This window comes from Sorex araneus, chromosome 11, assembly GCF_027595985.1.
Source record: "Sorex araneus isolate mSorAra2 chromosome 11, mSorAra2.pri, whole genome shotgun sequence".
In the NCBI taxonomy this organism is placed as follows: domain Eukaryota; kingdom Metazoa; phylum Chordata; class Mammalia; order Eulipotyphla; family Soricidae; genus Sorex; species Sorex araneus.
Window position 1 is genome coordinate 32,963,490 of NC_073312.1, and position 17,019 is coordinate 32,980,508.

At 39.4% G+C, this 17,019-nt stretch overlaps 1 protein-coding gene across 3 annotated transcripts in view; it reads right to left on the reverse strand.

The window, feature by feature from the left end:
- Positions 1-17,019, reverse strand: part of PLCE1 (phospholipase C epsilon 1) — a 372,017-nt gene that overhangs the window by 314,887 nt on the left and 40,111 nt on the right. For all 3 annotated transcript variants that reach the window (XM_055119418.1, XM_055119417.1, XM_055119416.1), the window contains exon 2: positions 5,688-7,205. In XM_055119418.1, the coding sequence (XP_054975393.1) occupies positions 5,688-6,893 (1,206 nt within the window). In that variant the 5' untranslated portion in view covers positions 6,894-7,205. The remainder of the gene's footprint in view (positions 1-5,687; positions 7,206-17,019) is intronic.

Sequence of the window (17,019 nt, forward strand, 5' to 3'; positions counted from 1 at the left end):
TACATTAAACTAAAAAGCTTCTGCACCACAAAAGATACAGTCACCAGAATACAAAGACAATCTACAGAATGGGAAAGGATATTCACCCAATACCCATCAGATAAGGGGTTGATATCAAGGGTATATAAGGCACTGGTTGAACTCTACAAGATGAAAACATCCAACCCCATTAAAAAATGGGGCGAAGAAATGAACAGAAACTTTCCCAAGGAAGAGATGCAAATGGCCAAAAGGCACATGAAAAGGTGCTCTACATCACTAATCATCAGGGAGATGCGGATCAAAACTACCATGAGATACCACCTCACATCATAGAGAATGGCACACATCCAAAAGAACAAAAGCAACCGCTGTTGGAGAGGATGTGGGGAGAAAGGGACCCTTCTACACTGCTGGTGGGAATGCCGACTGGTTCAGCCCTTTTGGAAAACAATATGGAAGCTTCTCAAAAAATTAGAAATTGAGCTCCCATTTGACCCAGCAATACCACTGCTGGGAATATATCCCAGAGAAGCAAAAAAGTATAGTCGAAATGACATCTGCACTTATATGTTCATGGCAGCACTGTTTACAATAGCCAGAATCTGGAAAAAAACCGAATGCTCTAGAACAGACAACTGGTTGAAGAAACTTTGGTACATCTATACAATGGAATACTATGCAGCTGTTAGAAAAAATGAGGTCATGAACTTTGCATATAAATGGATCAGCATGGAGTGTATCATGCTAAGTGAAATGAGTCAGAAAGAGAGAGACAGACATAGAAAGATTGCACTCATCTGTGGAATATAAAATAACAGAATAGGAGACTAACACCCAAGAATAGTAGAAATAAGTACCAGGAGGCTGACTCCATGGCTTGGAAGCTGGCCTCACATTCTGGGGAGAAGGTAACTCAGATAGAGAAGGGAACACCAAGTAAAATGTGGTTGGAAGCCATGCGGGGGAAGGGCAATGCGTGCTGAATGTAGACTGGAGACTGAACACAGTGGCCACTCAACATCTTTATTGCAAACTACAACACCTAATGAGAGAGAGAGAACAAAAGGGAATACCCTGCCACAGTGACAGGGTGGGGTTGCGGGGAGATGGGATTTGGAAGAATTGGAGGGATGCTGGGTTTATTTGTGGTGGAGAATGGGCACTGGTGAAGGGATGGGTTCTCAAACTTTGTATGAGGGAAACATGAGCACAAAAATGTATAAGTCTAACTGTACCCTCACAGTGATTCACTTATTAAAAAATAAATTTAAGGGGCTGGAGCGATAGCACAGCGGGTAGGGCGTTTGCCTTGCACGCGGCCGACCCAGGTTCGATTCCCAGCATCCCATGTGGTCCCCTGAGCACCGCCAGGGGTGATTCCTGAGTGCATGAGCCAGGAGTGACCCCTGTGCATCGCTGGGTGTGACCCAAAAACCAATAAATAAATAAATAAATAAATAAATTTTAAAAATAAATAAATAAAACTGCTAAAGAAAAAACTTCTGCATGAATTTTCATGGCAGTACTATTATTCACAATAGTCAAAAAGTGAGAATGACTCAATGCCCAACACTAGATGAGTGGATGAGTGGATAACTAAAATGTGGTATATTCCAATAGTAAAATCTTTTGCAGCAGAAAAAGAAATACTGAAGTACTGATACATGCTACAACAGATGAACCCTGATCCTTGAAATGGTTATGCTCATTAGAAGAAGCCAGTCACAAAAGAAAACATACTGTATGAGTTCATAAATATAAGATTCCAGAACAGAGACTGGAGCTATAGTACAGCAGGTAGTTCATTTGCCTTGCTTTTGGCCAACCCGGGTTCTATTCCAGCATCCCAAATGGTTCCCTGAGCATCACCAGGAGTAATTTCTGAGTGCAAAGCCAGCAGGAACCCCTGTGCATCGCCGGGTGTGACCCAAAAAGAAAAAAAATTCCAGAACAAGGCTATCTATTGATTTAGAAAGATTAGTTGATGCTTATGACTTGTTGAAAAGTATAGAAATGGAGAGGCAGGGGAAGGGGGATAGAGAGTAAAAGCTAAATGAGATAACTTTTGAGGTGATTGGAATGTTCTAATATTGCAGCAGCACTAGTTTTTGTATCATGGGATTCATCTGGACCAAAAGTATGTCCAACACCATTCTCCAAGAACAGCTCTTGATAAAAGATCATGCAATTCTATCTCACAGTGGAAAGAAAGAAAGAAAGAAAGAAAGAAAGAAAGAAAGAAAGAAAGAAAGAAAGAAAGAAAGAAAGAAAGAAAGAAAGAAAGAAAGAAAGAAAGAAAGAAAGAAAAAGAGAGAAAGAGAGAAAGAAAAAGAGAGAAAGAGAGAAAGAAGGGAGAAAGAGAGAGATAAGGAAGGAAGGGGAAGGAGGGAAGGAAGGAAGGAAGGAAGGAAGGAAGGAAGGAAGGAAGGAAGGAAGGAAGGAAGGAAGGAAGGAAGGAAGGAAGGAAGGGAGGGAGGGAGGGAGGGAGGGAGGGAGGGAGGGAGGGAGGGAGGGAGGGAGGGAAGGAGGGAGGGAGGAAGGGAGAAAAAAGAAATGATATCAGGAGGGAGTCAGTCAGGGGAATCCTTCCTCATTGGAGAGTTAATCTAGTTATGTAAAGGTCAGGGAGTGATTGCCTTTCCCCCAAGAATGTTTCAGTCCTTGATATTGAATCATGAGATCACTACACCACTCAGGACTGAGTAAATTCCTAAACTTGAACAAGTAGAGAGAAGGAGAATGAAGGAGAGAGGGACATTCTCACCAGTCATGACTATGGGGAGGTCATTCCAAGGGCAGCCTGAATCTCTCTCTGTGGAGATGCAGGGTGTGGATTAGATTAGATTTTAGATGATGGTTTCATCCTTTCTCACTGGAGCTGATTCTTTCCAGGCTCTATTCTAACACGGGATGGAGTCTTTCCAGCTGCTAATCACTATTAAGTAGGACATTTTGTAGTGGGGTGAGGGAGAAGGAATACTAATTCTGAGATATTCCCAAGGGTACTAAGAGAATAATAGTGATTAGGAATAGATTTGTCTAAATGAAAGCACTTTGTATTTCCTGTCAAATCCTAGCCATAATGTTAATGTAACTATGGAGACGTGAAAGTATATTTATCCTAAGCCTCTCCAATATAATTAATATAGGAATCCAATTACCACAGACTGGGCCTTATAACAGCTCAACACATTTCCACTGACATACTACATGGGACTAAACTGCATGGTGTTGACCTGGAGCTGACTCCAGTTCACTATGCCTAGGAAGGGACCAAAATCACCCTATGTCTAATAACTCTTTATAAGGGACAAGGAACCTGGAATATTAACTAGTACAGGCTTTTATTTTAGCACCTTGTGAAATTTAAATTATTTTAAGGTCCAAATTGTATAAAGCTGCTGGGAGACAGAAGAAGAAGAAAGAATAAGGAAAAAGGAAGAATAAGGAGGAAGAGGAGGAGGAGGAGGAAGAAGAAGAGGATGAAGAAGGAAGACAAAGATGAAAGAAGAAGGAAAAGAAGGAGGAGGAGGAGGAGGAGAAGAAGAAGAAGAAGAAGAAGAAGAAGAAGAAGAAGAAGAAGAAGAAGAAGAAGAAGAAGAAGAAGAAGAAGAAGAAGAAGAAGAAGAAGAAGAAGAAGAAGAAGAAGAAGAAGAAGAAGAAGAAGAAGAAGAAGAAGAAGAAGAAGAAGAAGAAGAAGAAGAAGAAGAAGAAGAAGAAGAAGAAGAAGAAGAAGAAGAAGAAGAAGAAGAAGAAGAAGAAGAAGAAGAAGAAGAAGAAGAATTTTATTTTTTTCCATTGTCTCTTTTTTTAATGTGTCTGTTTTACTTTTTCTTGCTAAAAAATAAAATCAAGTGTGAAGTCCAACAATGCATCCTGGCAGGAAGATGGACTGCACAATCAAAACCAGCAATCAATAAGCTGGTTTTGCTTTCCTTTCAAAACTGTGATTTTTCTATTTAAAAAAATTAAATGTCGGGAGGTTGGAGTGATAGCACAGCAGGTAGGGCATTTGCCTTGCACGCGGTCGACCCAGGTTCAAATCCCAGCATCCCATATGGTCCCCTGAGCACTGCCAGGGTGATTCCTGAGTGCATGAGCCAGGAGTGACCCCTGTGCATCGCCAGGTGTGACCCAAAGAGCAAAAAAAAAAAATTAAATGTCGGTTTTTCTATGTTATACATATTCTTGCCCAGTTAATCCTTTTGTGGAGCAGTCAGGGAAACAAATGAAGAAATATCAGGAGTTGGTGAACTTTCTGCTTTTGCCTCTTACTTTTTCCATGTTCCATCCTTGAAGTGATTCCCACAGAAGCTGGGACTACTTGCATTTCATATTCAGAACAATTCCAGGTATCTAGACTCCCCAAAATGCAAGCAGAAAGAGAATTTTTGAAAAGAAAAATACCCCTAACCAATATTTAATCTGGGACGTGGCCACTTGCCAAAATATGCCTTCTTGTTGAGGCGATAAATTAAAAACAGGAGAAGGGAGTGTGGCCGTAACTGTATAAGAGGTCACATTTAGTTTTTTTTATATGCAGGGGGGAGGAGGACACCAATCTGATTCATCAGTCATCAAGTATTAATCCTCATTAATGCCTCCCATTCAAGTCCATTCTTCTCTATGCAGCTGTGCAAATATAAATTAATTGGATTGGTTTGATAGAGGCATTCAAGAAAAAAATGAGTGAGTCAAAGAAACTAACTGGATAAATAACATGTGTGGAAAGGCTTGCACAAGTTGCTACATCATGTGTTGAGAGACCTACATTCAGATTTGAACAGCTCTAAACTTTATAGTATGAGAAACCATGAAAGAGTGTGCTAATACACTGAAGAGCTGTGCTAATGACAAAATCATTACAGAAATGGTCTAAATGAAAAGAGTGAAACTTCATACCAAGCACTAAGCACAACTTTTGGTGGCATTTAAATTAATCCCCCGTAACCCCATTATTTTCATATATATTTAAGGTAATTTAGGGATTAAGAGGGTAGATCTTTCTTAAAGTCACATGGCAAGTAAGTGGTTCCGGGAATCTGAATATCTAGACATGTGTCGAACCCACTTTAATTCCCTGGCACCACATAGCATTCTGAACATCGCTAAGTGTGAACTTGGAGACCTATGAACACTTCTGGGGTGACCCAGATGGTCATCGACACCACAAGATCTGAACACCATTGTATCCTTGGACCTTAACAATGAACTGTTGACCCAACTGGCTAATTATTGCCAGTAGTAGTCACTTCCCCATTCACTGAGCATCTCTTGCGAAGACCCTCAAGATAAATAAAAACTTCCTTTGGGTCTATAAGCTTCATCAAATTGTTAAAAGAATCTAGATGACAAACTGAAAAAGTGAAGTGAAAATATTGACTAGAAAAACGGAGGAGGAATCTGTGCCTTGTAATCTCATCTTTAACACTCAGGGAATCATTCTAATCTCTCTACTGCTGATAACATATGTATGTATGTATGTGTACTTTGTCACTTGTATCATTTCAGACATTTCAGAATTACCTCAACCTTGCTTTCAGTGTAGTACTGTTAGATCTACTAGTTTCCAATATCTATAACTGACTTTGCCAATAACTGTAAGTTGAAAGAACACAATTTTTTTTCATAAATTAAGACAATGGAAATTTGTATTTTAAAAGTCCAAGTTCAAAGAAGTCATCAAAAGAAACTGTAACACTTACCGGATACCACCGGGCTTCTGATGGACTTTGGCTTCCATCTTGCCTAATCAGCACTGCTGACAGAAGTTCCATTATTCCCTCACCAGGCAATAAGAGGCCTTTTCTTTTCTGATCAATGTAACTCCAAGCTTCCAGTCCAATGCGACCAGAAGGTAGTGTCCTTACAATTGCCCTGGTGCCAGTATACACAGATTTCTTAACTTCCCTGTCATTTTTACAAAATCTCCTCACTAACAAGGTGGACCGCTCCTTTTTGCTTCTAAAAAAGTCTTCTTCTGTATCTTCACAATTATCAGAGAGCTCCTCAAGATGGTTTATAAAGGTCTTGGCAGGTGGAACATCAGGGAAGTTCTGTCTGCAAAAGTTGTCATTTGAACATATTATGTTGGCCTTACCACAGGAGCCTTCACAGCACAAACGTTTATCAGTCGAAGTGTCACAATGATCACAATGCAGCTGCCCATTCTTATTGTCACAGTTATCTTCCAGTTCCATCAGTTCACAAGTATATGCCACGTGCTTATTCTTTTGCTCCGCTGTAACACCAGGCAGTGGGACACAGTTTCCACAATCATCCAAAATCAGGTTATCTGAAAGTGCACAGAAAGACTCTGACATTCTTCTGTCCACTTCATAATGAAAGTGAAATACCGCCCTGTCACTGCCAGGGTTTGTCCTACTGGACTTTATGATCGATGACTGATTTCCTAAGGAACTAATGCCCAGTGGAGGTCCATCAATTTCCAGTGGAATTCCAGGGAACACCTTTCTTTCCAGTGAAGAAGGAATTCCAGTTTCTAAACACAGGCCCTCCTCTGGGATAGGCTCACACCTTTCATAAAACTGGCTCTGAGGAAGGCCACACTGATGGTTTTTCAATATATTATTGCAGTTAATATTAAGATTTTTCACAGAATCTGGCATGCTTTGATCCCAGCAGTTTTCATTACTGTTCTCATCACTTATTATTTTCTCTCCTGCCAGTGAGAGAATTTGGGGCAAGTTGCTTCCAGAAGATTCCTTTTTAAGCTTGTTTAGCTGTAAGATGGTATGAGAATTTGGCCTGCTCTGACTGACAATGTGATGCTTTGGAATCCTAATGTCTGAATCCTTTTCACTATTTTCATCTACAGCAGACTGAGAAGATAACACTTTTCTCTGAGACACAGGTATAAGAACAGAAGCTGTAATTTCTTCAGAAGTCATCTTGACCCACACACAGGTTTCAGTTCTTGCTCAGTTTTCTTGACTTGTGAACATTTCAAGATTTTAATCAAACAACAGACAAAATAAATCTCAGATATATGAGAAACAAAAAGTCAATTTCTTCTCTTCAGGTACATTAAGAGCCAAGTAAAATTTTCCAGTTATATCTTATCATATTCAATATGTTCTTCTAAATCAGAGTTTTATGGTGGTCTATCCATTATCCTATCTCTGTTACCTGAAGCAAATAGCATTCTGTAACTTCTGATCCATCACGAACATGCAATGACAAAATTCCAGTTTGAATGTCTCCTGTTAAAAAAATGGGGGGGGAGTGATCATGTCAAGTGCTGTACATGAATTAACTTTCAAATAAAATAATTTCCTAAACTTGCAAAAATAAAACTAATTTTGATTAGAAAATATTTAAGATAAATTATTTTTTAAATTTTAGATATTGAATATTTAAGAACTTCTATTTCCACAGAAAGGAATTTATCCTCCTGCTTTAAAAAGTTAAAAAATACATAAATAATGATTTTTAAAACATTGAATAACAGAAAAAACAGAACAGCGATATTGGAAAAACAAAAACAGAAACAAATTGGGTGAGCCTTATAAATATTCTAATGTAGTGTCTCCCAAAGTGGGTAATGCTGCCTTGTGGTAGATACTTGTATAACTGATGGGTACAGTAGCAATCTTGGGTATAACTGGGGGGCATTTCTTATTTGTTCATTTTAAAAACATATATTTACAGGGGCAAGAGTAATAGTACATTGAAACAGTAATAAAAACAAAAGTCTCCCCAAAAACAAAAGTTCTGGCCCAGATGGATTCACTAGTAAATTCTTCCAAATCTTTAAAGAAAACTTACTCCCAATCCTTTTCAAGCTTTTCCAGGAAATTGAAGAATCAGAAACACTACCAAACAGATTCTATGAGGCAAATATCATCCTGCTACCAAAAGCAGAGAGAGATAGCACAGAGAAAGAGAATTACAGGCCAATATCCCTGATGAACAAAGGTGCTAAGATCCTCAACAAAATCCTAACAAACAGAATCCAACACAAAAACCTAGCAAACAGAATTCAACACCTCATCAAAAAGATCATACAGCAATCAAAGTGAAAGTAAAGTGAAATTTATTAGTTACACAGGCGGGGGGGTGCTTAGGGTGGGGGGCTAGGGGCGTGGGGGTGTTTGGGGTGTGAGGGGGCGGGGTGGAGCTATACTGGGATTCTTGGTGGTGGAATATGAGCACTGGTGAAGGGATGGGTATTCGAGCATTGTATAACTGAGATTTAAACCTGAAAACTTTGTAACTTTGTAACTTTCCACAATAAAAAATTAAAAAAAAAAAAAGATCATACAACATGACCAAGTAGGATTCATCCTGGGGATGCAAGGATGGTTTAACACTCACAAGTCAATCAGCATAATATAACATATCAATAAAAGAAATGATAAAAAAAATATCAACAGATGCAAAGAAAGCATTTGATAAGATCCAGCACCAGTTCATGATAAAAACTCTCAACAAAATGGGAATTGAAGGAGCTTGACTCAGTTTAGTCAAAGCCATCTACCACAAGCCTACAGCAAGTATTATTCTCAGTGGGGAGAAACTAAAGATCAGGGACAAGACAAGGTTGCCCACTCTCGCCACTTCTATTCAATATAGTATTGGAAGTTCTTGCCATAGCAGTTAGACAAGAAAAAGATATATATCAAGGGCATCCAGATAAGAAAGGAAGAGGAAAGCTATCACTATTTGTGGATGACATGATATTATACTTAGAAAATCCTAAATACTCTATACAAAAACTCCTAGAGCCCATTTCTCCGTGCCCGCACCCCCAGAATGACTGACGAAGAGGATGGAGCTGCTTGGGACACCGGCAGCCCACCAGCAACCTGCAGTATGTGACTTGAGAGTTTCCGCCAGGTCCCCCGAGTGGGGGCCTGGCGTTTCTCTTTTTTTTTTTCCTTTAATCTATCTCTCTTCCCCTCAACCTCTGGGCACAGCACAGCATCTACCCCACTTCTGAGCACAAAATGGAGAGACGCACCCAAGTGCGCGGCGCGGCTGGCGGGGGATCGAGGGCGGGGAAGTACCAGTCTCCGCCCTCATCGGACACTTAAAGAGAGTGCAGCCACGTGGGCTTTCCCATTTCTCCGCGCCCGCACCCCCAGAATGACTGACGAAGAGGATGGAGCTGCTTGGGACACCGGCAGCCCACCAGCAACCTGCAGTATGTGACTTGAGAGTTTCCGCCAGGTCCCCCGTGCGGAAATCTCTCTCTCTCTCTCCTTCAACTTTTTCCCTGGACTTTAGACAGAAACCCAGAACCGCGCGGCCGCAGCCGCGGCCGCGCGACCTAATGTCATCTTAGTATCAGCAGTATGTAATGGTTCCTTCTTAATGGGTCGGACTTTTGTGAGTGATCCTAACAAGAATAGTAAGTATTTTGTTGAAATATTGAAGGCAATCAAAATGGTAGCCATCTCTCTAGACTGAACTAAGCTATATCCCCACGCCGGCTGAGAAGAAATATCCTTCTTTCTCGGGAAGAAACGTGGCGTGGTGTCAAACATAGTGTGATGTCCATTAAGCAAACAGACCTGGTGGCGTGGGAATGGGAAATAAGGGGAAAAATTAGGTATATGGACCAGCGGGACGCTGGTGGTATCTCGAGACGGAGCCGATATCAGCGCAAGACCTTTGGTTCCAGAAACTGCTTCCAGACACTCTACTAGACTATCAACTAAGCCAGAGCCCCACGCCGGCTGATGACGGGAAATAACCATCCTCTTCGGTTTTTTTCCCTTTGTCAGACAGCGTGGCGATTACTAAACAGGCGTGAACTCGGTGGCGCGGGGCAAGGGGGAAAAAGAAAAGTTATGTAACAAACAGCAGGACTTAATATCTCTATATGCTTAGTAATGGAGAATTATCAAATGCCTCATTGGCAATAGGACTGTCTTTTTCTTTTTGGGAGGAAACCCCAGCAACGGTAGTGAGTTGTGTGTTGAAACATGGAATGTAATCGAGATAAGCGCAAATGAAGTGAAACTTATCACGTACAAGGGTGGGGACTAGGGAGGTGGGAGGGGGCGGCAGATATACTGGGGGGGTTGGGGATGGAAGATGGGCACTGGTGAAGGGAGGGGTGTTTGAATATTGTATAACTGACATAATCCTGAGAACTTTGTAACCCTCCACTTGGTGATTCAATAAAAAAAAAAAAAAACTCCTAGAAAAAAATAGTTTTGTATAATAAAGTGACAGGTTACAAAATCATCACCTGAAGGTCCATAGCTTTCCTACATATAAATAATGAAAGAGAAGAAATAGATATTTTAAAAAACAATCTCGTTCACAATAGTGCCTCAGAAAATCAAGTACCTTGGAATCAACTAAAGAGGTAATACAAAGAAAATTACAAAACACTACTTCAAGAAATAAAAGAAGGCACTAGAAAATAAAGACGCATCCCCTGATCATGGATGGGAGGAGCACACTTGGATATGATCACAAAACAAAGCAAAACAGAATTATTTGGAATATGGTATTATCAACAAACCCTCTTTATCACTGAGAACAAAAAGAAAAGGTGTAAACCAAGTTTCTTCTAATAGTCATTTCAGTATCAGAAATGGATAAAATAACCTCATAAAGAGAAGATATTGACAAAAACAAATTAATTCCCCCTTTAGAATTTTATGGTATTTGAACCAATAAATTATCTACCATAGACAAAAATGACAATACTCTCCAAAGTATTCCACAGACTCAACATGGTCTCTATAAGGATACCCATGACATTCTTCAAAGAAATGGACAAAACACTCCTGAAATTCATATGCAACAATAAATCCCCACAAATAACTAAAGCAATCCTTGGTGTCAGACAGAGATTTGAATTCATTTTTTTTCAAGTAGCTTGCAAAAAAATACGAATTTAAATCTCTGTCTAACACCAGGCACAAAAGTCAGATCAAAGTGGATTAAAGACCTCAATACCAGACTTCAATCCATAACGTACATGAAGGAAAATGTAGGTAGAACCTTCCATGATATTGAAGCTAAAGGCATCTTTAAGGATGAAATACCACTGACCAAGCAAGTGGAAACAAATATAAACAAATGGGATTACATTAAATTAAGAATCTTCTGCACCTCAAAAGAAACAGTGACCAAAATACAGAGAGTCCACTGAATGGGAAAAATTATTTACCCAGTAACTATCAAATAAGAGGTTAATATCCAGGATATACAAGACATTAGTAGAACTGTACAATAAAAAACCTCTAACCCCATCAAAAAATGGGGAGAATAAATGAACAGAAACTTCCTAAAAAAAAGAAATACAAATGGGTAAGAGGCATGTGAGAAAATGTACTACATCACTAATCATCAAGGAGATGCAAATAAAAGCAATGAGATATCTTACACCACAGAGACTGGCACACATAAAAAAAATCAAACAAACAAGAATAACCAGTGCTGGCACAAATGTGGGGAGAAAGGGATTCTCATTGTTGGTGGGAATGCAAACTGGTCCAAACTTTCTGGAAAACAATATGGGCATTCTTCAAAAATCTAGAAATTGAGCTTCCATATGACCCAGCAATACTATTTCTGGGAATATATTCTGAGGGTACAAAAAAGCACAGTAGAGATGTAGAGATGACATCTGCACCTGTATATTCATTGCAGCACTGTTCACAATAGCCAGATTCTGGAAACAACCCGATGCCCGAAAACAAACAGCTGGTTAAAGAAACTTTGGTGCATCTATACAATGGATTACTATGCAGCTGTTAGGAAAGATGAAGCCATGAAATTTGCTTATGAGTGGATGGTCATGGAGAGTATCATGCTAAGTGAAATAAGTTACAGAGGGACAGACACAGAATGACTGCACTCATTTGTGGAATATAAAATAATACAATATGACACCCAAGGACAGTACAGACAAGGGCCAGGAAGATTGCTCCAGGGTTGGAAGCCTACCTCATGAGCTGAGGGAGAAGACAGCGGGATAGAGAAGAGATCACTAAGTCAATGATGGTTGGAGGAGTCACTCGGGTTGGGAGATGTGTGCTGAAAGTAGATAAAGGACCAAACCTAACAGCCTCTTAGTATCTGTATTGCAAACCATAATGCCCAAAAGTAGAAAGAAAGAAGGAAATTGTCTGCCACAGAGGCAAGAGTTGGGGTTAGGGTGGGGGGGGAGGTGGAGCAGGAGGGATACTGGGGATATTGGTGGTTGGAAAGTGTACACTGATGGAGGGATGGGTGTTTGATAACTTTACGACTGAAACTCAATTATGAAAGCTTTGTAACTATATTTCACAGTGATTCAGTTAAAAGAAAAGAGTAATAGTACAGCAGGTTGGGCATTTGCCTTGCACATGACCAACCTTTTCGATCCCTGGCACCCCATATTGTCCACTGAGCCTGACATGAGTGAACCCTGAAAGCAGGACCTGGAGTAAGGACCTGATCACCGCTGGGGATAGTCCCCAAAAACAAATAAACCAGGAAAAAAAGTATATTTCCTAGGGAGTTTTGAGTGACTTTTTTTTTCTAAAAAGGTGTTGGTAGGCCAAATAAATTTGAGGCTCTCTGGCCTAGTTCATAGCACAGAGAGAATCTAGACTAACATGAAACAAACAAAGAATCTAAACAAGACACAATGATATTCCTGGCTCAGAGGAAATGCTGAAAGTTCAACAAGACCATAGTGACACAGATAAAAAAAAGAGACATTAAGGAGTTAAGGTTAAGGCTTCTCACTAGAAACAGTTCAAGTTGTAAGAGAGTGGAGTAAAATCATCAAAGTACTAAAGAAAACATATAACCAGTTTAGAACTCTATGCTCAGCAAAAATATTTCTTTAACTCTATACTCAGCAAAAATGTTCCTTTAAAATAAAAATGACATACCTTTTAGATTTTACAAAACTGAAAGAAATTATCACTGGAAATCCTGTGTAAAGGAAAACCTTTAGGCAAAAGGCCAAAGTGATCCCTGAGCACAGAGACAAGAGTAAGCTCTGAGCACTGAAGTTTGTACCCTCACGACCACCAAAATATTTTTTGTATCAACACAAAGGAATAAAAAGCATGGAAAATAGATGATCCGGTACAGTCTTCCTTTTAAAATCACTTTAGGTAAACAAGCATTTTAAAGAAAAATTTAAAAGACAGCAAAGTTTTTCTACCACAAAATTTTGTTAGTAATGTGGTAGCAAAATATATGACAATTATAGCACAAAAGTCCAAAGGTCAAGAGAAGGGAAATTGAAGGATATTATTGCAAAATTTTTTTCTATATGAATTGAAACAGCATTATTTAAGGTTAGATGTCATAAGCAAGAGGTACATACTATAAGCTTCACATTATCACTTTTTAAAATATGGGGAAAATACCACAGAGGAGGGGAGGGATAAGGTGAGTGGGAGGGATACTGGGAATATTGGTGGTAGTGAATGGGCACCAAGGATGGGTGTTTGATCGTTGTAAGACTGAAACATAAGCACGAAAGTTTGTAATTCTGTAACTGTATCTCATGGTGATAGATTAATAAAAAATGGGGAAAACAATTCAAGATATTAAAATTATAAAAACTCAAATCACTATCACTGTCACTTATCCCGTTGCTCATCGAGTTGCTTGAGTGGGCATCAGTAACATTTCCACTGTGAGACTTGTTGCTACTGTTCTTGGCATATGAAACACGTGACAGGTAGCTTGCCAGGCTCTGCTGTGCAGGCAAGATACTCTCAGGGTAGCTTGCTGGCTCTCCTAGAGGGGCGGAGGAATCGAACCCAGGTCATTTGCATGCAAGGCAAATGCCCTACCACTGTGCTATCAGTCCAGCCCAAAACGCAAATACTAAAAGAAAAGACAAAGGTAAGGAAAATATAAACAACAAATGTGACCACCAGGAAGTAAACAGTAGATTTATACCATTCAAAAACCATCTCCAAGCAGTGCTTCCAGACTTTCCATGTCCCCAAATATAAAATTTTCAACTCGGCTTCATTTTGTTAAAAAACTACTCATTTGGAAGAAAGAGACAATAAGAAAACAATCCTGTTCACAATAGTACCCCAGAAAATCAAGTAGCTTGGAATCAGCTTAACCAAAGAGGTGAAAGGACTTATACACAGAAAATTACAAAACACTACTTCAAGAAATAAAAGAGGACACTAGGAAATGGAGACACTTTCCCTGCTCATAGATAGGGAGGATTAACATTATCAAAATGGCAATACTCCCCAAAGCACTATACAGATTTAATGCGGTCCCTATCAGGACATCCATAACATTTTTCAAAGAAATAGACAAAACGCTTCTGAAATTCATAGGGAACAATAACCCCCACGAATAGCTAAAGCAGTCCTTGGGAAAAACAAGATGGGTGGCATCACCTTTCCTAACTTTAAAATATACTATAGAGCAGTAATAATTAAAACAGCATGGTATTTGGCTAGAAACAGAACCACAGATCAATGGAACAGAGTTGAGTATTCTGTTACAGACTCTCACATATATGACCACCTAATCTTTGATAAAGGAGCAAGAAATATGAAGTGGAACAAGGAAAGCCTCTTCAATAAGTGGTGCTGGGAAAACTGAATAGCTACTTGCAAAAAAAATGAACTCTGGCCTCTGTCTAATGCCAAGTACAAAGGCCAGATCAAAGTGGATTAAAGGCCTCACTATTAGACATGAATCCATAAAGTACATGGAGGAAAATATAGGCAGAACCCTCCATGACATTGAAGCTAAAAGCATCTTTAAGGATGAAACACCACTGACTAAGCAAATTAAAACAAACATAAACAAATGGGACTACATCAGACTAAGAAGTTTCTGCACTTCAAGATAAACAGTGACTAAAATACAAAGAGAGACCACAGAATGGGAAAGAATATTTACCCAATACCCATTTGATAAGGGATTAATATCCAGGATACACAAGACAGTAGAATTGTACAAGAAAAAAACCTCCAACCCCCTCAAAAAATGGGGAGAAGAAATGAACGGAAGAATCCTCAAAAAAGAAATACAAATGGCCCAAAGGCACATGAAAAAACGCTCCACATCCCTAGTCATCAGGGAGATGCAAATCAAAACAACGAGATATCATCTCACACCACAGAGACTGGCACACATTCAAAACAACAAAAGCAGCCAGTGCTGGCATGGATGTGGGAAAAAAGGGATGCCCCTTCCCTGTTGGTGGGAATACCAACTGGTCCAGCCTTTCTGGAAAACAATATGGACAGTTCTTCAAAAACTAGAAATTGAGCTTCCATATGACCCTGCAATACTACTTCTGGGAATATATTCTGAGGATGCAAAAGAGCACAGTAGAAATGACATCTGTACCTATATATTCATTGCAGCACTGTTCACAATAGCCAAAATATGGAAACAACCCGAGCGCCCTAAAATAGATGACTGGTTACAGAAACTTTGGTATATCTACATAATGGAATACCATGCAGCTGTTAGGAAAGATTAAGTTATGTAATTTTCTTATAAGTGGATAGATATGGAGAGTATCATGCTAAGTGAAATGAGTCAGAAAGAGAGACAGACATAGAAGGACTGCACTCATTTGTGGAATATAAAATAACATAACATGAGACTGACACCCAAGGGCAATACACACAAGGGCCAGGAAGATTGCTCCATAGTTTGAAGCCTGCCCCATGAGTGGGGGAAGAAGGGGGAGATGTTGCTGAAAGTAGATAAAGGACCAAAAGTGATAGCCTCTCAGTATCTGTATTGCAAACCATAATGCCCAAAAGTAGAGAGAGAGTATTTGGGAAATTATCTGCCATGGAGGCATGGGGAGGGTGAGAAAGGGAGGTATAATGGGGAGACTGGTGGTGAGAATGTGCACTGGTGGAGGGATGGGTGTTTGAACATTGTATGATTGTGATTCAAACATGAAAGCTTGTAACTGCATCTCACGGTGATCCAATGAAATAAAATTTTAAAAAAGAAACTACTCATTGAATACCAATAGACCAAAGATCCAATTTACAAAAGGCTTAATGTTTTAAATAATAATTTAGTCTTTATTCTCAAAATTATTGAATCCGGGTCTATCTTGCGAACTGTTTCATGGAGAAGATAGCCATGGAGAAGACTGGCAAGAGAAAAAAAATTGAAGCAATTTCAATCTAATTCTGATAACGTAATTACAAAGAATATACACAGCAATATGGGACCAAAGGAGATGCATAACAGATGCCACTGTTCCTTTGAAAGTAAAAGTATTCTTCTCAAGACAACAAACACATGTACATGCTCTGCTGTCAACATTGGATTTGTCCTGTCTTTTCTTTGTGTCAAGCAGATATCTCTCTTCTTCTTGCCTCACACTTTTCCTCTTTAGCTAAAGGGTTGTCATCAACCACCTCTTCTTTCCTTGCCTAAGCATCCCCCTCGAGGCACAATCACAGACTTTTACATGATCCCAATACAGTCAGGTCTTCACAAGTACCTGGAAGGATCAAAGGATCTATCACTTAAGACACTTCATTGATAAAATGACAGCCCACACAAAATGGCAATGCCTTCGTTCAACTTTCTCATACTTTTCACCATTCCTGTCTTCCTCTCAACTTGGGTTTCTTTTTTTACTTTTCTTTAAAATTCCCTTATTGTTTTAATGCATACAACCTGAGTATAAAACTATACAAACAATGCAGAAAATAGAAAGGGTGAAAAGCTTTTAACTAAATGCATATCCTACTTCCCAGAGGCAATCATTACTAATATTTTGAGGAAAGTTCTTCTACAATATTCCCAATGTATCAATGTACATGTTTGTATATAGAACATTATTTTAATGCCACAGGTTGTATTTTATTTTTGACAGAGCTGGGGATTGAATCCAGGGCCTCACACATATAAGAATATTGATCTGCCACTGAGGTTCATCTCTGGCCTATATATATGTGTCTTGGACTTGCTTTTTGAAAAGTCATGGACAACTTTTTCAGTCAAGTACTATACAGACAACAGTAATAGCTTATGGGATAAATTGACTTCAATGTCTGTGCTCTATTTTTTTTTACAGAATTTCAAGTT